A 21,630-nucleotide genomic window follows, 5' to 3' on the forward strand; every position below is an offset into this window, starting at 1 on the left:
GCTGGGCTGGGTGGTGTGGTTGGCACAGGCACCCTCAGGGTCCACATCCTGTCCCCCTCCCCAGCGCCGCAGCTGGGCACCACCCCATCACCCTGATGCTTTCTGACAGTTGCTCGCCTCAGGCTGATATTCTTCTTATTTTTTATATTTTTAGAAGATTTCAACCCAAAAAGCTCAGCTGAGAAGGATGTTATGGAAAAAAAAAAATATGTTATTTTAACACTGAAGATATTTGTACCATAGTTCTGCTGCAAACCCCTCCTGCCTCCACCCCCCAGTGCTCCCCCAGCCCTCAGAGCGCACTTTGGGGCTGCTGAGAGGATTTCCCTGTATTTTGGTGAAGAAAGGGTGGTTGCTCAAGTATCAGGGTGCTCCTATGGGTGGTCACCCCGGCTGCTGTGTAGGCACAGCACCCACCCTGCCCCACAGCCAGTGTGGGGTCTGCATGGGCACGGGGAGCCCTGGGCAGAGGGTGCTGCTAACGGAGACCAGCGGTGCCCTGGGTGGGCAGGAGGGACAGCGTTTGCCCCCACCAGTTTCCAAAGCTCCAAGAAGATTGTCTCTGACATGGCCATGGTCCTCCCTGGTGTGGTCTTCACCCTTTGAAGGTGTTTGTAGTGTGGTGGTTTTAGCCTGGCTGGCAGCCAAACACCAGGCAGCCGCTCGCTCGCCCTCACCGATGGGATGTTGGAGAGAATCAGAAGGGGAAAAGTGAGAGAACTTGTGAGTTGAGCTAAAAACAGTTCAGTAATTGAAATCAAATAAAAATTAATATCATAATTATGGTAATAGAATATACAAACTAGTGCTGCCCAGTGCAGCTGCTCACCACCCGCCCACCCATGCCCAGCCTGTCCCAGACAGCGATCCCGGAGCAGAGACAGTCCCCAAACCCAACCCGCAATCCCGGGAGAGCCAGAGCCCGAGCCATCCCCGAGAGAATCCCCAGCTTCCCGCTCAGCCCTGGGCAATGTCCTGCCCATGGGGACAGGAGATGGAATATCTCATTGGCAGAGCCAGATGCCAATTGGGGGGTTGCTAATTACTGCACTCCCCCTGAGTCCTTTGCACCTGCAGACGAGCAAAACACGAGGAAGCTGGAAATGTCTTTCATCTTCCAGTGACAACTAAAACCTTCAGTATATTATCAATGTTCTTCTCCTAACAAATCCCCACTGAACCCAAACCCCAGCTGTTCCAGCTGCTGAGAAGAACATGAACTCAATCCCAGTGACACCAGGACATCGCTGAGATGCTGGCCAGGCTGGTTCAAGGGAAAAATGAAGTCAAACGCTCAGCCTTGGGGCTGCTGCTCCATGTCACATCAAACCTTGTGACTCCCCACCCATGATGTGGCGACCATGTCACATTTGGTTGATGCTCTTCAGTGGCCTACGCTTCCAGGGAAGAAATATTCATCCTTCTCTTGGAAATAAAGGGCTTTTTCTGCCATATCCATGTAGGAAGACCCTATAAAAAGCCGTGTTGGAGCTGAAGGAGGTGTATGTTGGATGGGAGGGGACAGGAGGTGGGACAAAGAAGCTGGGCAGTGGCTGGGCAATGGGTCAGACAAGGTGGTTTGGATCCAACCAGCTGCCACGTGCACATCAGCAGAGTGAGTGTGAAACCGTGAGCTCCTGCGGGGTGAGAGGGAGTGATGCTGGAGCTGGTTGGAGCAGGGAAAGGGGAAGGAACTGCTGCGAACCCTCTGTGCAACCTGGAGAGAGATCCCCAAAGGTGAACACCCCAAAGCAGGCCTGGAGTCATGGCCTCCAGCTGTGCAGGGATCCAGCTGTGAAGGGATCCAGCTGTGCGTGTCCGAGCTGTGTCCCCTGCAGTGGACATCCCCACTGTCCCCATCCTGGCTGCTCTGTGTCCGGCTGTGCAGTGGGCTGGGGCATCAGCAGATGGAGCTGGAGCTCATGGTGTGGGAATCCCAGTGCTCCCACTGGTGAGTCCTGGGGTGGGTAACCCTGTAACATCGAGGGTTGGCAGGAGGGGTTGGAACTGGATGAGCTTTAAGGTCCCTTCCAACCCAAACCAGTCTGGGATTCTATGATTCTCTGGCATCTGATCAGGGTGGCAGAAATACCCTCCAATGGACCAGAAACTGGTGCAGTGAGAGCAGGAGCAGGAGCCCCTGGGGACAGGGAGCCCCTGGGGACAGGGAGCCCTCAGGGTCTGGCTCCTTCTGACTCCCCAAAAGGGGGATGTTTGGGAGCTAAAATGCATCTTAAATCACATCAGCTGGGCCACAACCTGCCCTGTCCTTCCCAGCCAGCCCTGGGAGGATCCCACCCGGTGTCCCCACTGCCAGACCAGGAGACCCCCCTCCTCCCCTTTGCACAGAGGCCACCGGTGCCATGAGCCCTCGGCCCAATTCCAGCACCGCAGACCTGATAAAATCTGTGCTTTGTGCTCCAGCCCCCAGCTCCTTCCTGTTTTTGACTATGAAACTGTCAGCGCTTCAGATTTTCACTTCTTTTTTTTGTTGTTTTTTTTTCATCTGTAGAACTTTGAGGTGAACTCTAAACCAGTGGTGCCTGAAGCTCCTCAGCTCACAAACCAGCTTCCAGCACTTTGCAAATCCCGATGGTTGGATTCTAACCTGGGGAATGCTCCATCCATCCCACTGGTTGGCACGATGAGGGACACAGTGCCATGGAGCATGGCACACTCAGGAACATGGGACATCCCCCATGTGAAGGTGATGGACATGAAACAAACCTTGGTGGGGCTGAAACGTGAGCAGAAGCATCCGGCTTCCAGGCACTGAGCACCCGTTGCAATAAAAGCAGATTTCTAAAGGTGGTTTTGCTCCTTACACAGTTGCTGCAGCTCCAGCCATCCCCATGTTTGGTGCCTGGTGGCCCCAGCGCAGGGACCTGCATCATGACATACAAATTCATGAAGAGTTCTAGTTATGAGGTGCTCAGAGATCTGGTTTATCAGTGGACAGGTACGGTTGGACTTGATGATCTCAAAGGTCTTTTCCAACCAAATGATTCTCTGATTCTATCCCTGTCCCCAGCCAGGCCCATGGTGAGCAGCATGGGATACCCAAAGCCACCAGCCTGATCGATGGCCTGGCACAAAGGTCGTTATTCAGACAAGAAATCCACATTCTCGAAGCATTTTCTTGGAAGAAACTCAAGATTTCTTCAACACTTTTCACCAGTGGAGAACAGCGTGAGCAGCTCAGGTCACGGCAGCGACCAGAACCAGCTGGAATCCACCAGTGTGCAAATGGGTGGGAACACCCACGCTCATCCCTAACTCCTATGGACCATGAGGAAAAAAAAACCACATGGAAAATCATCCCCACACCCAGGAGAGCCGGCACATCGCCCGCGCGCCACGGGAAAGAGCAACAGAGCTGCTGCTTTAGGATTTGATTTCTTTGCATCATGGTTTCTATTAACAACGCCGACCCTGGGGTCAGAAGTTTCCTGGCAGCGGTGGGAGCTCAGCGAGACCCTTGTCCCCGCGCCCCGGGCAGCTGGGAAGAGCCGGCTCCGCTCCCGGCTCAGAGCCAACAGCGGCTCATCCCCAGGATTGATGCCCACGGGTGGGTTTACAGCTGGTGGAAACCACCCCCTGAAGCTCCAGCAGCTCTGTGGCCTCAGCGGGAAATGATGTCCTCGAGGATGGTGGCCACTCGGCCACTGCTGGAGTAGGGGCTGTTTGGAACAGTGATCACTGCTGCCGGCAGCAAGGAGGGGCCAGCGTGTGCTCCCCTCTCTGGAAAGGACCTGGAGCTCCTGGAGCGTGTCCAGCAAAGGGTGACTAAGATGATTAAAGGGCTGGAGCATCTTTCATAGGAGGAAAGGCTGGGGGAGCTGGACCTGTTCAGCCTGGAGAAAAGATGACTCAGGTTAATGTTTATAAATATCTAAAGGGAGAGTGTCTAGAGGACGGGGCCAGACTCTTCTCACTGGCACCCAACAATAGGACGAGAAGCAACGGGCATGAACTGGAAGTTCCACCTGAACATAAGGAAGAACTTCTTTACTGGGAGGGTGGGACAGGCTGCCCAGAGAGGTTGTGGAATCTCCCTCCCTGGAGATATTAAAAAACCATTTGGACAAAATCCTGGTTCATGTGCTCTAGGAGCAGGGGTTTGGACTAGATGTGACCTTCAAAGGTCCCTTCCAACCTCAACCACTCTGTGATTCTCTGAAAATACACTGAAAGGCGCCCTTTCTACACCCCGTTTTGCTGCAGGTTTTGGTTTTTCATCTTGTTTTCCCCAATATCCCAGCAATGGTGATTCCCAGCCCCTCTGGGTGCAGCCAGGACCTGTTGGGTGGTCACTGGAGGCAGCACCCGTGGTGGGATCACTGGGGAGGGCGAGTGGGGACCCATCACCACTGGCCACCCCGGCCACCAACGAGCGAGGAGGAAGCTCAGCATCGCTGCCTCCGCGCAGACACGCTTCCGATGCTGAAGGAAACTGCAAACCCCAGCGGGTGCTCGGGGCCAGAGGGAGTTTTGGACGCGGGGACAGCAGAGTGGAGCCAAGACGTGTCCTCGTCCCCTGAGAAAAGGAGGAAAGTGGAGCCAGCGAGCCTCCCCGCACCTCCACTGGGATTTCCCACCCCAAAAATGATGGAAAACAGCAGGGATTGGGGTTGGTTTTACAGTGTAGCTGCCATCGGAGCGTTTTCCGTGCTGCTGTGGAGAAGGAGAAGTGAAAGGAGGTTGTTATTTCAGAGCAACGGCGTGTTTGGTGTGCTCACGAGGAAGCCGCTGCCGGGCAGAACTAGGTCATCGGGAAGGAAAGAAATCAAGGGAGCGAAGGCGGGTGGAGGGGAGGGGGCCAGGGCACAGCACCCCGTGCTCAGCACCTCCCCGCTGGCTGGGGGGGCTGCTGGGTCACCCACAGCTTCAGCTCTTTGCTGTCTCTCCCACTTGGCCATTTTCTCCACCCAAAAGTGGAAATGTTTCTCCAGCTGGATAAACTGTTTTCTATGTCTGCACATTCACTGGAAAAGAGAAATCAGTAGCAGCATCTGATAAGTTGATGAAAACTTATGATGAAAACTGAGAAGTTTTCACCAGCACCGTGCAAAACAAACCGGGGTGAAGCCTGTGGAGACCCACGGGGTGGTACAGCAGGGTCTCCTCCGGGCATCACCGGCCACCCCGGCATCACCAAGGGTGGCCTGGGGGGAGTCCCTGGTGGCACAGAGTCCCCACTGTCCCCTCACCGCTTGCCAACAGGATGTTTTTTTTACTGGAAAGTCGGTTGTTTTGGGTCAGGCCGGGACATGAAAGCATCCCGCGAGCCGCCTTCCTGTCGCCGCCGCCACCACCGCCGGCTGCCGCTCAGGAAGGCGAAGGTCTCGCAGCCGGCACGATGAGAGGGTGGCCGTGCCCTCTGGCCGCAGAAACCTTTCTCTTCCCGTTCGTAAGCCCAGGGCTCTGCGTCTCCGCTGGGTTTTGGCTGCTTCTGCTGTGCCCCCGGTGCCAGCCGGGTCCCGGCCGAGCACAGCGAGACGCAGCCCAGGCTGACCTGTTAAATAAAGCAGCACAAAGAGGCGCAGGCAGGGTCATGCTTTCATTTATTCACTTCATATAAAAATCTCTTAAGAATGCATCTGAACACAATATATAATAATACTATAACATACATTGTGTGAAACTTTTGGAAACAATAAAATAACCACCTGGAACAATGCAGTGTTCAACAGACATACAAACCCATTGATCATGCACAACTGTGCTATTTTCATTAACTAGTTAGTCACAAGTTGGACCAAAAGCTTGAAACATATTTTACAAACTGAGATTGACACCGCTCACGATGCCGGACAAGCTTTGTCAGAAGAAGTTTTCACAGCACAATTATTACATCAGTTCACATTTTTTTTTTGTCATAGAAATTCACATTGGGTTGTTGAGGAATTGGAACGTGACATTTAAAAGCCAGCCCGGTCACGGGGGTTTATTTTATTTATTTATTTTATTATTTATTTTATTTTATTTATTTATTTTATTTAGTTTATTTATTTTTTACTTGTTGTTCCCCCTCTCTAGGTTTTCAGCATTCCCAACCGCTCGCCTGCTGCCCTGGGGTCTTGGTTTCCCCCCAGACCCCCGGCTCGCCGTGAAGACGAACCCGCCGCGGGCGGCTGCCCCCCGAATGCCCTTCCTGGGTTGCGTCTGTCTCTTCAGCTATGTTCAGGTTCTTGTATTTTTTATGCAATACAAAAGGTTACAAGAGAAAAACAACCAAAAAAAAAAAAAAAAGAAAAAAAGAAAAAAAAAAGGCAACTCTTATTTCGAGTTTTCTACACAATTAACATCGCCGCCGACAGGCGATGTTAATTCATATAAATTAATAACTTACAAAACATTACAGTATATACATTACGTAATAAATACACTGTTATAAACAGTAATGGAGGTGTTAGAGCTCAAGGCAGTGCAGGAGGAGGACAATGGACCTAAACCTAAGAAACGTGAACAACAGGAGAGGGAAAAAACACACAGATCCGAGCGTGCAACTTCCACGGAGCCAAGGAGCTGCCGAGGGGGAAGGGGGGGTGGTCACACGCTGCCTCATCAAGGCTTTACTTTATCGATGTGCTGCGCTGCGCCACGGAAACAAACCACCCTCTATCCTGTGCACGACAGAAAGAAAACCCCGCTGAGGAGAAAATACTGCTATTCCTGGCAAGCCAAGGGAGATGGTGCACGATGGCATCACGAGGGGACCGCAAACGGGTCGCCTGGGGTATGAAGAAGACTATTAAAGGTGCGGTAACGCGAAACAAGAGGGTTTCCCTTCCATTGAGTCTGTAAAAGTGATTAAACTGCAATAAAGTGACAAAGGTATTGCCCATGAAAAAAAAAAAACCCAAAAAAAAAAGGAAGACTGCTTCTTGTTAACAGGAAGAATCAAAAAAGTCTCCGTCGAATTTTGAAACACTTTGTGTCGCTTTTTAATATACTAAACTCCGTGTATTTAATTAATAGACTCTCGAAAAGACATGAAAGTGTTTACAAAGAAGGCACACAGGTCTGCAGACAGGTGGTCGGGTGGACAGGTTTTCTACGGAGAGTTATTAATCAGTAGTTTCTATCAGTCTAACTGGTATAAATTCCAAAACTAAACAGTATAAAAATCTCTCAGTTGTGTGTCATTTACTCTTCAGTGACGACCCAAGCCAGCTCCAGGACAACACCATGATGCTCTTAGCTGACAAGGCTTAAACCACAATGTAAATCACCTGTTAAATTTCCTGAGCAATCAATCAGTCAATCAATCAATCATTCACTACACGATCTTTAACCCTGACTCCAAATCTCAAGTAGCTGGGAAGATCTTTCAGCCAACGTGAGACACGGGCCTCAGTCCCAGGCTGCAGGCTAGTCCGTCAGACTTGCTTGCATGCTCATGAAGTGTTTAAAATCCACTCACACGGGTACAGGACATTATGTGTCGACAGGAGACGTATCTTCTGTCACAATTTCTATGTTGGCCTCTCTCTGTGAATCCTCTTCCCCTGGGTCGGCCATGCAGAGTGTCTTTGTATTGCTGAAGTAGCCGATGCTCTCGCTGTCCTTCTCCGGCCCATCCGAATCCTCCTCCTCCAGCGTCAGTTCAAACTGGAACTTCTCCATCAGGCTCTGACAGTCCCTGCCCCGCTCCTCCAGCGGAGGAGAAGGGCTCTGAGGTATCATGCTCTGGTACCAGTTCCTGTTGTCCTCCAGCGTGTCCAGGATGTCCTGGGCATCAGGCTGCACCAGGTCAGCCCACGTCTCCCAGAGCGGATGGACGATGTAGTCAATGAATCCCACCTGAGAAACAGAGGAACACGCATGCTTAGGGGAAGGGAAGGGCTAGGAGCAGATGGGTGTCTAAAAAGTTCAAATTATTTTTGGATACGTTTTTTAATACATGATTTTTACAAGCAAAATCCCCGCCCCACAGCAAGTCCCCAAACCAGCACAGTCTAATTGCAGACGTGATCATCTGATACCCAAAGCTGCACCTACAACGTTGGACCAGGTTGATGTCTCGTTCAAAATCAAACCTTGGATGAAAGAGTGATTTTGCAGGAGCCACCTGCAAACTCCGTGATGGAGCTGCCAATCCCATGCTGAGCTGCATGTGTGATTTTAAATATCATAGAATCCCAGACTGGTTTGGGTTGGAAGGGACCTTAAAGCTCACCCAGTTCCAACCCCCCTGCCATCAGCAGGGACACCTTCCACTAGACCACGTTGCTCAAAGCCTCATCCAACCTGGCCGAGAACACTTCCAGGGAGGGGGCATCCACAGCTTCTCTGGCCAACCTGGGACACTGTCTCACCACCCTCATACCAAACAATTTCTTCCTCACATCTCATTTCCATCTCCCCTCTGACACTTTCAAGCCATCACCCCTTGTTCTCTCACTCCCTGCCCTTGGCCAAAGTCCCTCCCTGGCGCTGGTGGAGCTTTCCTTTCCTTTCATTTCGCTTTGGAAAAAGTGCAGAAAACAGGTCATCTCATCCCAAGCAGCACTCCTCCCACATGAAGGCGGACTGATCGCTGCCGCCTGACTCCCATGGAGTTCCGTGCCAGCGGTGGAAACAGTGAGGGCTGCGGGCGAGTCCGTCAGTCCTTCCGCCGGCTGGCGCGTAAGCTCTGAGCTCAATAGTTTTTCAATTGTCTGACTAAGAGGACGTACGTCCAGGATGGAGAAAACTGAATGGCCATAAAGAGGATTGAAATTCTTCTGTCTTGGCAGAATGTGTCACTCCTCTCCTCCCTCCGCTGGACAACATTTCTGTGCAGCAGGAAAATGGCTCTCAAAGGAGCCGGCCTCAACGTGCAGATGTTTGCTTTGGAAATCACACATGCCTCCTTCAGACACAACAGGATGTCAATAGAACCATTAACGTTCAATTGTAACGTACTGTTGAGGCAGCTTAAACAAAAAGGTGATGAAAATTTCCTGTAGCACATGTTCCGGAGCACTTTTAAAGTGAAAAAAATAAAATAAAATAAAATAAAAATTCTGGATGGTTAGCTGATGACTTTGTCACCACCCAAAATGCTCAAGGACTACACAGCTCCAACAGCCAGAGACCGGTCCCTTCGTAACCACCTCATTGCTTCTTGAAACAAACAGCCCAAATCGTGGAAGAGCTGGGGGAGATGGCTGAGCACTGATCTTAAAATATGTTGATGTTACAGAGGTACCACCTAGAGCTCTGAAATACTTGCATCCTATTTTCCCATCAATCCCCTCTTGAATGGACCCACCACCTCCCTTTCTCCTTGGCCGCTGGTTGGGATCTCAATGGTGGCCATTGTCTGCAATTCCCATTTATTTATTTATTTAAATTTTTGGCATAGCAAGAATGCCATTTTGAAACCTCTGTGAAGTGCTTATGTGAAACAAAAAATTAATTGGAGCTCACATACAGTGCACATGGGCATTTTCTGGCCAAGCCTGGCCAAAAGATTCATTTCTTGTTAGGTTAACAAATAAGACAGATTTTTCCAACAAAATCACCATGCGGTTGAGTGAATAATTTTGAAACCACTTGGCTTAGCCCAAGAGGACATTTGGAAATAATTATCATCAATTTTGTTACTTATTCAAGCTGAAAAACCTCGATGATGACTTGCTCGAGTCATTTAAAAACAACAACCAAGACACCATTATATAAAGGGCTGGAAAATGTTTAGGCAAACATAAATTACCGGCTTCGTTACAGAATAACCGGGTGAAATTTTATGGCTCGTGCTCCACAGGTCAGAACAAAATCTGACCTTGAAACCGTTTGATCTATGAATCAGAACTAGGGATGAGCCAGTTAATCTCAAAAAAACCCCAACCAAAACCGTATCCAGCTCCTTTTGAGGTTTGTATTGACATAAATAAAGATTTCTTTGACTTCACCCGGCACACAGCAGCTCCATCAGACCTCTAATTTAACCAGCCACATCATGCACTGCAAAAATTGTTCTGCAAGAGGCTGGATAAGGACTGACAACCAGACTTTTCCAGTGTCCTGAAGCGGATCTCAGCTGGGAGAAGCTCCTAACCCTGCTGTACAATGGGGCTGGCATTGCTAGAAATGTCTAACACAGAATCACAGAATGTTGGGGATTGGAAGGGACCTCAAAGATCATCCAGTCCAACCCCCCTGCCAGAGCAGGAACCTAAATGAGATCACACAGGAAGGTGTCCAGGCAGGTTTTGAATGTCTCCAGAGAAGGAGACTCCACAACCTCCCTGGGCAGCCTGTTCCAGTGCTCTGTCACCCAGGGTATGGTATCAGCAGGTTTAGGAGGTGCTAGTTAAGGAGGCTGGAGGGTATGAAGGCAGCAGAGAGCTGGGAGAAGGGGAGATCAGGATGGCACTTTTCAAACCTAGGGAACAAAAGGAAACCAGCTCGCTCTGAAAACTGGGAACCAACGGGGCAAGATGAACACGCCTTGGAAATGAGGAGATGCCAAAGGAGTCTGGACAGACTCGCGGGTCTGTATGAGCTTCAGGCACAGCTGGATGTCAGGGTCAGTCAGAACCAAGCCTCTCAACAGCTGGCTGTTTGCCTAATTGTGCCAGACAAAGCAGATGAATTTTGTCTCCACTTTAAAAACACAGGCTTAGGCAGCACAAAGACGCAGCTCAGGGCCAATTACCTGTGATTTTTCCACTGAGGCCGTGTGTTTGTCACACATTGGGCTGATTTCCATTCCTCTCTCTCGCTCTTTGTCTCCCTGCTGGAAGAACTCCTCCATGATCCTGTCCGTCCACTGCCGGTACAGCTCCAGAGACTTTGTGGGATTACTCAAGTCCGCACAATGTACCATATTTCGGAGAACCTGCAATTACATTAATCAGAAAACTCATAAAATCAAATGGAAAAAAAAAAAAAGAGGATGGTTTCAAGCTGTATCTGCTTGCTTAATTCAGAACATTTAACCACAAGACTCTTTGATTATGCAACAGCCTATAAAAATATTTAACATCATAACATCTCCATATACGCTACGGTCCGCTTCGAAAGTAAAACTTACTCTGTGTTGTTCAGACAACTCGATGCTTACACAGGGTGCAGTTGTGGCAATGGTAATTATTACATCATATAGGTTTTTGGGTTTTTTTTTTTTTGAATGCAGGTGCTTCCCACCATTGAAAATGTATTTCCATGTTCTCAGATGGTTAAACGCTCCTGCTTTATTAAATGAGTAATATCCCTTCCACACACACACACACACACACACACACAAAATGTGCCTGGCTAACTGGGGCTGCAAGGATTTAGACAGCAAGTGAGGAACATGTTTTAACATCAGCACTCTTAAATAAAAATGTAAGGAGAGTTTTCCCATGAGACTGTTCTTAAGAAGTTGGCCATCAAAGTGGAGAGAAGATCAGGATGTATCTTGTCCTACTAACTGCGTAACCCTGTTCCAGTGCTGCTTTGTCATGTCTGTAAATCAGGGATTAGATGATAGAGGGAACAGCACATCACTAATTTCAGCTCAAAGTGTGAGAGCTGCTTTAGGTAGGGAGTTACAAATTAAATTCCTGCAATCTCACAATGCTCTAGCAACCTTGCTCTACTTTTTCGACAGGAGAAACAAACGGGAGAAAGCAGCAAGGAAATTCAGGAGCCCTCAAAAACTAAGGTTAACTACAGGAGAATGTGCACGTTTGCAGTTCCATGCTCTTAAGTGTTAAAACATAATCCCCTTTACCTAAGAGATATGGGACCACCTGGTACCTTTTTTTGTGGTGCAGAACAGAAATAAACTGCTGAAAATTTAGGTCAGTAGCTTCTCTAAATGGTCCATTTAAAAGCCACAGTAAAAAGGGAAGCACGATTTCTTCAGTCCTGAACAAAGCACACAAAATCCAGGACACCTGGCTGACGTACCTGTATTCTGTCTGTGTAGTTGTCCAGAAGGAGGACTCCTGAACTGGTCACTTTCTTAGTTTCCACCATAGTCTTCAGATCAGCTAACAGACTCATATGCTTGGACATATCTGTCGCCAAAACCTTTAGAGAAGTGAAAACAGGATCTCAGCATGGGCGAGCATACAAAGACACCAGTTTTGTGTTTGAGAAGCAGTGTGTGCATAGTTCATACCATGTCAATCACCATCTTCCTGAGTGTCTGACGCTGTTTCTTGGTCAGGTTCTGGAAGATGTCACAGTGCTCCTCTTGAAGCAGTTTGAAACCCACAGCCAGATGGTGGTTCTCCAAGACGGATTCGTCGTTGTACATCAGGGCGAGTTCAGAATCTAAGGAAGCAACACAAATATGTGACTCCAGTATGCGAAATGTGTGATTTCCAACAGCAAATGCCTGTCCTGGGTACTAAAAATGATCAGTATGCAATAAATCGGGGAAAGTTTCTCTTCTTTCGCTTCATGGGTGCCAAGAGCGTGCGGTTTTCCAAGGCGAGCACATATGTATATAATATAAACAGCCCTTTGCTCGGTTCTAACGAACAAAATTAGTACTTGGTTGACTTAGTTACAGGCTTCAGAATCACGGACAACAGAAAGCATGAACCCTGCAAATGTACTTTCCAAAAAAGAACAATACTTGTATTTTGGAATCAAGAGACGTGCTTAGCCTGTTGGGGAACACAATACGAAGCATAATATTTAGTTTTATCGTTGTCAATAGCAATAGCGTTATTTATCTTAAATTAATGATAAAATTTGCACTCAGGACTGGAAGAATTATTATGCATCAGCAAGTAGTAACATTCACAAGATTCAAGGGCACTTTGCAAATTGTATTACAATAGCTTCCTTTGTTGGGAATTTCATTTTTATTACTGCTTTATTTCAAAATGTCTAACTAGTTTACTGCACAATATTTTGAGAAAGTAATGCAGTATGAAATATGTCATAATTTGTGACCCTGCTGTAATGGAAAATGCATTTCCATTAGTTGCCAAGTTTGCAGATGACGTTATTATTGTATTTTGAGACAAAACTCACTTGTATTAATAAGAAATTGATTGGAGACCCCGGGGTGATCCACATCATGAATTGCAGCTGCAAAAATCGCAGCGAGGATTTCCAAATCAGTGAAGACAGCCTAGGAAGGAAAAAAGGAATTTGTCAGAAAAGTCCTTACGTTTGATCTCTCAACAGTTTGGGAGGCTGATTTAGAGAAACAAATTGTGCTTTTAAAATTAGTTCTCTGAGGACATTTGCTCAGAAGAAAGGTCCACAAGCAGCATGTGCTCTTTAAGATGGAACAGAGATTGCAGGCAAAGCTACTGCTGCAATTTCTCAACGGTGATTTCCCTGGCAGTGAAGTGTGCCCTCAGAAGAGCAGGGAGCACGCTGCTTTTTCAAGTCTGAGTGCCACTGGTGATTGACTCAGCTTAAAGGTTTTTCTTCGAAGTTCACGTAGGCAGCATGATGTTTTTAAGCCGCCATCCCACATTAGAATCATAGACTGGTTTGGGTTGGAAGGGACCTCACAGCTCATCCAGTTCCAACCCCCCTGCCAGCAGCAGGGACACCTTCCACTAGACCAGGTTGCTCAAAGCCTCATCCAACCTGGCCGAGAACACTTCCAGGGAGGAGCAGCCACAACTTCCTTGGGCAACCTGTTCCAGTGTCTGACCACCCTCACAGTGAAGAACTTCTTCCTAATATCTCATCTAAACCTCCCCTCTTTCATAGAATGGTTAGGATTGGAAGGGACCCTAAAGATCATCTAATTCCAACCACCCCCCCCGGGGGGGTTGGAACTAGATGATCTTTAAGGTCATCAAAACACAACGACTGCCCGACACAAAGCACTTGGCTCAAACTAGGTAACTCACATCCAGTGCCGGGGTGGAAAGCAGAACGTGCGTGGACTGGGCAACATCAGCAGCGTGGAGGCTGTTGTGGTAAGCAACATCCGAGTGGTAGTGGTCTTCCAGCGTCATCATGTACGTCACAAAAGTGTCCGATGAGATCTTGAATGTTTTGAGTAGATCTCGCTCCTGTGTAATAAATGGCACAAGCATACATGTGTATATCAAATAAAGATGTCATACTGTAGAGGTGACAAAACAGAAAGCAAATAGAAACTAAAATAGTGTGGTAAAAGAACAGCAAATTTGATTAGAGAATGACAAACCTGAAATATAGCGTACATAATGCAGGTGAGAGGCCTGTTGTGGGAATACCTGGCAACATTAAATATGTTGAGACCCCACTTGTTCAGATCTTCCAGTTCCTTTGGAAAAGACAAAAAAAAAGAGAATGGTTACAATATTGTTCAAGACAATTCTATATTTATCACTTGCACCACGTCTTTTGCATTTTCCAGAAGTTTAAAAAGATGTAAATTCAACCTTGGTTGTGGTAATTATGTCAGTGCATGCACACGGGTACTTAATCAAGTACACGAACACAGAGTAACTGTGAAGGGCTGATGCCAAAGCACTTGTACAAGGAGATGACATTTCTCTGTGTGACAGGGGAATTATTTGTGATGCCTGTTTCCAGGTAGCAAGAAAAAAAATGCCCTGACAGAGACAAAGGCTCCACAGCCAGTTTGCTGGATGTAGCATTGTTCCATGTTCCTGTGTTTGATAATTGCTCTCCTCAGCCTTCATCACTTTTTTTTATTATTTTAGGTATATTTTCAAGGAATTTATCAACCCTGAATAAGCTGTTAGGGCTTGGTACTGTTAATTACACTATTTGTAATGGTCACATCACTTCAGGGACACCATTTCCAGTTTTACAAGGGGGGGCAGTCCTGCCAGCCAGTCCATCCGTGGCTTACAGACAATACTGATTCTCCCAGAACTGCCAGAATCGGTCATACCTTGGCCAGATGATCTTCCTTTTCTGTCTTCACACCAAATCGTGAAATGCTGGTGTTATTTAAGCTCGAACTATGCATTAATTTTTTCACTCCGCTGATCTGTGTCATGAGCTGCTGTTTTTTCTTCTTCTCTCTGTCTTTCTGGGTGGGAGAAGGAATCTCCACATCGTTCTGCTTGTCTGTAACAAATCAAGGTGGTATGAGTCAACATCGCTCGCAGTGTGAGCACCCATCACACCCCTCAAAACCAACCCTTGGCTTGGCTGATGAAGTGGTTCTGCGCACCAGTTCAAACCCATGTGTTTCTGCTGGGGACCTTCTCTAATTTTGGGACCAAACTGAACCAAAATCAAAGCAAAACAGGCACATAACCTCTGTTTGCCCTCGGTGAGACCAAACCTTCCCGCTGAGCTCTGCTGGGACATGAAGTGCCAGCCTGTTTTCATCTTAGCTATTTTCAAGCTGCATCACTTGGGGATGCAGCACATGTCCAGGAGCTAGCTCTCCATGCCTGCGGGGCTCCAGGTTCTGCTTATGGCTAGACCTCAATTAATTTTTATTACATATTATCAGGAAAATAAAATATATATTCAAACAACACACTCTTTTCTCAATGAAGTACATAAGCATATATTTGCACATTCATTCTACTGATACTTATTAAGGCCAATCCCATCTGCACACCCCCTGCTCTTAAAACATCAACCCAATTAACAAATTGGTGTCACTGATTTATTAAAGGTTTGCCCTTTACAAATCTGACCAGAATAACATACAATGCACAGACTGTATTTCTATTGTCATGCTCAGAGATAGCAACAGTATTAGTGCACATTAAACAGGCACCTAGTAGGGCAAAAACTTGGCTGGGGTGATGTGTTTAATAAATAAATATCTCCACGTATGCTACTCACTGCCTTTACAACTGATTTATTTGCTGCATGAAAATAGAGTGGCTCATTCCTTTCATCCTGCCCAATTTTTTTCATGGTCTTTTAGAAAAGGCTACTATAATCTCTTTGCACCTTTGTACCTCTGAAGACCTCTGGAGGGACAAGGCATGAGTTACTTCTGCCTTGGCTTAATTAAAAATCTCTGAAATAAGAACTACCAGTGTGTCTCCAACACTGCAATTAAGGAGGAAGCCATTCTTCACAGCAACAGTCAAGCTGACATCAATGGGAGTTTCCCCTGTGTGTTTTTTGCTGAACAACACAAGGACTTTCCTCCATATAATCTCCTTAGCAATGACTAACGCTAAAGCAGTGTAAAATGGGACATTCTGGAACAGAAATCTCTCCTTTGTTAAATCATGTCCCCACGGTGGTGGTGGTGGTGGTGGCAGTAACACCCCCTCTGCCCTTAGGAAAGGGTATGTGCTGAAAGGCCACCATGACCTTCCTTGTGTACGTGATGTGGCCAATGATGACACCGCTGGTTTTCATCTCTGTCCTTCATACGGAGCTAAAGCTGGTGTCCTTGCTCTCACTGACCAAAGGGTGACTGCAGAACTGGCCCCATGGCAGAGGACATTGCTGCTTGGTGCCTTCCTCAGCTCATTTAATAAAGTCAAGAGAATGAACGAAGTCATGGGATCTCTAAGTTATCCCCACCTAACAAACACCATTTGGAGAAGAGGAGACTGAGAGGAGATCTCCTGGGGGTCTAGAACTTCCTCCCAAGGGGAAGATGAGGGGCAGGCGCTGATCTCTTCTCTCTGGCCACCAACAAATGCCAGGAGCAGAGGGAATGGCAGGAAGATGTGGCAGGGGAGGGTGAGGTTGGCCATGAGGAAAAGGTTCTTGAGGCAGAGGGTGGTGGAGCACTGGAACAGGCTCCCCAGGGAGGTGCTGATGGCACCAAGCCTGACAAGATTCCAGCAGCATTTGGCCAACATGTGCCCTCAGGGACATGGTGTGAATGTTGGGATTGTCCTGTGCAGGGACAGGAGTTGGACTCCATGACTCTTGTGGGTTCCTCCCAGCTCACAACATTCTGTGATTCTATGATTGTCCTATCCACATATTTATTTTTTTGTTTGTTTTTTGTTCAACTTCCTCAGTTGTAGACTCTTGTTACTTTCTGTGTTCCTTTAATTTTAAACCAAATTGCAGGGGAGACAAAAGTTAACTCATAAAAATGCAACAGTGTGACTTCCTAAAAAAAAACCACTTTAAGATCCTTTTAACAGCGTTACTCATTTCTTTTTAACACGAGCAATCAAGCTGCAATCTGGCTCAATCTGGAGAGCCTGCACCACTCAGCATTAACACAGCCCTAGAGTGGTTGAGTGGCCCTCAAACTGCCACAAAACGTCACCATTACACAATATGTGAGAATCACAGAATCACACAGAATGTTGGGGACTGGAAGGGACCTCGAAAGATCATCCAGTCCAACCCCCCTGCCAGAGCAGGAACCTAAAGGAGATCACACAGGAAGGCGTCCAGGTGGGTCTTGAATGTCTCCAGAGAAGGAGACTCCACACCCTCCCTGGGCAGCCTGAGAAGAAGCAGAATAGGAACGAACAAGACCATTGCCAAGACCTGCAAAGGGAAACGCAGTTACCTGACCCAGCTTGAGTCCGGGGAATAACACAACCCCGTCAGCACCAGCAGCGGCTCCGGCTAATTAACCCCTGCTGAGATACAGACTCCACCAACTTGAGCGTGTTGTGTGGTTTATTAGTTGTAGATGAGGTCCGTGGTAACAAGCCACGTTGGGTATGTCTGCTGCAGCACATCCTGCTCCAGAGACATACGCTTACTGGCAAGGACAACAAACTCCCTGAAAATGCCAGGGTGGTCACGCTCCCCGGCGCGCTGTGTACGCTCCAGGCTCTCCAGCTGAAGAAGTGGCCTGCTGGCTGGCAGCTTGGCAGCCCTGCTTCTGTTCCCTGGATTAATTCACGTTCTGGATGTCATGATTGGGGCCTACAAGGAAGCTGGGGAAGGACTTTTCATAAGGGCAATTAATGACAAAACAAGGGGAAATGGGTTTAAACTGAAAGAGGGGAGGTTTAGATGAGATATTAGGAAGAAGTTCTTCACTGTGAGGGTGGTCAGACACTGGAACAGGTTGCCCAGAGAAGCTGTGGCTGCTCCTCCCTGGAAGTGTTCAGGGCCAGGTTGGATGAGGCTTTGAGCCACCTGGTCTAGTGGAAGGTGTCCCTGCTGCTGGCAGGGGGGTTGGAACTGGATGAGCTTTAAGGTCCCTTCCAATCCAAACCAGTCTGGGATTCTATGATTAAACTGAGTGATAAGACAGGACCAAGAGATTCCCACAAAGCAGCCACGGACTTAGGTGGATTATTAATGATGTGATCTGTCCTAAATGCACGCGGTGGTTCCAGTCGCAACTGGCTGTTGAAATCACTTTTAAATCCCTTAAAGGAAATAATTGTGTGTCATACAGTGACAGTCCTGGGCCATCTTCACTGCAGGGCACAAATCCCCCGAGAGCTCTGGCATCCCACGTACCACTCAGCATTTGAAGCTGTTGGGACTCAGAGATGTACATGAGGGTCCTGTGCTAAGCTTTGTTTTATATGCAAACGGTCACAAAATTCTAAAGCTGCTTGAAAACGCAGAAAATTCTATTTTTCATAACACCTATATTTTGTTAACACAGAGTAATTCACGTCAACAGTCCTATGAGCTCCAACGAAACTCATGACATGCAAAATATTCTCTTTACTCTTTATTTTGAGTATATTTCCGCTGCAAAAAGAGGAAATATATATATCCAAAGTGATACATAAAATGTCTGGGCTGAACTGACTTTTCTGAACCCGTCTCTGAAGGGGGAAGATGCAGCTGTAAGAGGCAGTAGTTGCAAAGAGGAGAGTGTGCAGTTGGGCTTGCGTGACTTTGTCCTTTACATAAGGTCAACATAAAACCCAAATTAAAACCCAAACATTGCATAACGCAGCTACCCACAGCTTAATTCTACCTGAACACAAAAACCTTTTCATTTGCAGAGGGGATTCTTTTGCAGATAGAGACTTATTCAAATACTCTATTTATAATTTTTTCTCCCCGTATCCTTTTTTTTTTTTTTTTTTGAAAGTGAAAAATCAAAACATTTAATTAATGCTCTGCCCCAAAGGAAAACTGGGCACGAGTATTGAGTGGTGAGTAATTAGGCTGCTGTTAATTGTTATCTTGGGGTCACCCGAAAGCTTGGGATGCGATGCCTTACCCAGGAAAGTGTTGGAAATGTACTCAGACACCTGGTTGCCGGAGCGGCTCATTTCGGAGAGGTGTGTCAGCTCCCGGTTAAGCATCCTCTTGAACTGGGAGGAGAAGAACACTCAAGACAAAGATGGTATTTTTATAAATGCTTTTCCAAATTAACACAAGCCAGTCCACAGACAAGATGTTACAAGCAAAATTCTGGAGGTCTGTGGAATGGAGTCAGCGACATATGGTTTCATTTAGATACTGTTCAGCATCATCATGACTAGAGATTTCTTTTCAGTACACTAGACTAGAAAATTAATTTCCTCCAAAAGATGCATGTTAGTTTTGACTGTAACAAATGAGAAGATAAGGTTTCAGGTAATCTCTCTGAAAGATTAAATTCTGGTATGGGTTTTCAATTCCATCTCCTCTAACCTTCTTTTGTTCTGAACGTTCCAAGTTTGCTCCATTTTGAAATTATGCAAGTAAAAGAGAACTGCCTGTCTTCAGAACGTAACAGAAACATGCCAGAAAGCTGAAGATCTGCGTGGATCATGACAGTAAAATGTAGGATTCAAGCATTCGGTCACCCAGGCAGACATGCTACGACCCTCCTCATTTTCTAATCACACATTTTCACTGCTGCATCATTTTACCCCGTAACAGTGAATTCCCAAAGGGGGGAAATAAATAATTACATACATGAACGTCGCGTCGCATGCACAGTATACATCTATGTTTATCTCTTGCCATACAGGACACATAAATGAGGGTTTAAAAAGCATTTCTTCCTTATAGAGGTTTTATCCAAGCAATACAATATTTAAAAAAAACCCCACAGTAATTTATAAACCTTCAGGATTGAAACCCACCTTAATATAACCCCAAGATACAGATAATAAATAGTTTGCTTCAGGCATTTTGGAAAACTCCACGCTACTGTCCACAAATCCTCACGGAGAAATCGCCGGTCAGACAGGAGAGCTCCTGGGGCACATGGACACCCCCCTTCCCCAGTCAATAAAAATTAAAAATAAATCAATTAAAAAAAAAATCAGCGTTCATCAAAGGCAGAGATCCCCCAAAGCCCGGCAGTTGCTAATCCCAGACAAAGCCAAGCTTGGCACTGCATCTTTGCAGAGAGAGGGCTGAACGGGGGTGTATTTGCTGGCAGGAGAGAATAATGAAATGAGGGATTTGCACGAAGAAACGAGAACTAATCCGAAAGGCGTTCAGCTGGATGGCTGGAAGCACTTATGAATTATGAATCGTCCTGGTTGCTTCGTTGGCTGAAGGGGGTCCCCCACTCCACATCAGCCTCGTTCAGCTGAACTGCACCACAGGAAAAAAAAAAATAATAAAATAATAAAAAGCTGCTGGCTGCTTGCTGAGGGGTTGCCAGCTTTGGTAACACAGCCATCTTTTTATAAGGAAAATTAAAATGGAGGAAGCTCTGTGCATATTTAAATAAATCCAAAGTAGGCAGCAGTTCTCTTCTCCATTTCTGCTTTGTTTTAATCCAAGATGCAAATTAATTTTGCTTTAATTCAATCACGACAGAGGCTGAGGATTTTCAAAGCCCGTATTCACGGATGGGTTTTTAAAAGCGTCATTTTTCACATTTTCAGCGTGATCATACATTCTCCCCCCCCTCCTAGATGGTAAAGGGCAAAATGTAGCAATGCAGCAAAATGTGCCTTGTCAAACTGGAAATATTCTTCAGGGAAAAGGTATAAACTCAGAGCAACCTTAAATCGGTAACGTCAGACGGCAATTCATGAATTCTTTCTTATGAGAAGACATTCACAATGCAAAATTCAAGATTTCAGCATTAATTTTCATTTTAAACTGAAAGGCAAGCGCTTTATTAGGAGGCTGCAGCCATCCTTTCAGCATCACACCAGAAGAGAGGCACGTTGTGCTGGGTGTGTGACACAGATGGCAGCCGGGAATCACGGCGGCTGGGCAGCACTCAGGACGTCCTTGGCGATCGCCGGCTCTAACACGCCGCGCCACCGCGGCCAGGATTCCTACAATAAAAGTGCAATCTTGGAGGCTACAATTATTTTCCTTTCTCCACCTGCCTTCGTTAGATGTTATCAGCCTCACTTGGCGTGATGTCACGAGGGTTTCCTGGCGCGCCGTGGGACACGCAGGGCACGGGGAGCAGCTTGTGCTGCATCGCACCCTGCAAGAGGTGATGGGCAGGGAGGGGAGAGCTCACACAGAGCCCACGCAGAGCCCACACAGAGCCCACGAGCAGCCTGCAGCTCCCTGCCTGACCAGGCTGCTGGACCAGCACCCAGCACCACAAAAATCATGCAGCCCCCAGCCCCACAAAAATCATGCCTCGCTGCCCAGGCATGGCTCCAGCCTCCACTCAGCACCATCCGGATGGGACTCCTGCTCAGCTTTGCAGCTAAAAGAACCACACAGAGCAAATGAAGTCGTGAATCCACCTTCTTGTCTCCCTGAATTTGTGATTATAAGAGGTGGAAAGCTGATGCCACCTCCCTTTTACCACGCAGCAGACTGTGCAGACCAAAGATGGGGTGTTATCTGCTCAAGCCCTGCCACCACCATCTCTGCTGTCTTCTCTTGCAGCAACCTGCCTTGCCCTGCCAGTGTCCATGTCACACAGCG

The 21,630-nt window shown here is 47.2% G+C and overlaps 1 protein-coding gene across 1 annotated transcript; it reads right to left on the reverse strand.

The window, feature by feature from the left end:
- Window positions 1-7,440: 7,440 nt before the first annotated feature.
- On the reverse strand, window positions 7,441-19,971 carry PDE4B (phosphodiesterase 4B). The gene is made up of 10 exons (XM_010176799.2): window positions 19,860-19,971; window positions 19,007-19,100; window positions 14,807-14,985; window positions 14,111-14,209; window positions 13,809-13,973; window positions 12,970-13,069; window positions 12,104-12,258; window positions 11,890-12,012; window positions 10,649-10,831; window positions 7,441-7,806 (listed from the first exon to the last, which is right to left on the reverse strand). Exons 1-10 carry the CDS (start codon window positions 19,905-19,907, stop codon window positions 7,441-7,443), a joined length of 1,512 nt encoding a protein of 503 aa, XP_010175101.1. The 5' UTR covers window positions 19,908-19,971.
- Between the last annotated feature and the right edge of the window lie 1,659 nt (window positions 19,972-21,630).

Source organism: Antrostomus carolinensis, unplaced genomic scaffold, assembly GCF_000700745.2.
Source record: "Antrostomus carolinensis isolate BGI_N321 unplaced genomic scaffold, ASM70074v2 scaffold15190, whole genome shotgun sequence".
Classification (NCBI taxonomy): Eukaryota; Metazoa; Chordata; class Aves; order Caprimulgiformes; family Caprimulgidae; genus Antrostomus; species Antrostomus carolinensis.

Bases quoted from the DNA above. Each gene is read 5' to 3' on its own strand.
- PDE4B (XM_010176799.2), bottom strand. From the start codon at position 19,907: ATGCCTGAAGCAAACTATTTATTATCTGTATCTTGGGGTTATATTAAG. The intron at 13,070-13,808 runs GTGAGTTACCTA...TTTCCTTCCTAG, and splicing joins TTTCCACCCCGGCACTGGAT to GCTGTCTTCACTGATTTGGA. The intron at 12,013-12,103 runs GTATGAACTATG...ACTTCTCTAAAG, and splicing joins GGAAGATGGTGATTGACATG to GTTTTGGCGACAGATATGTC.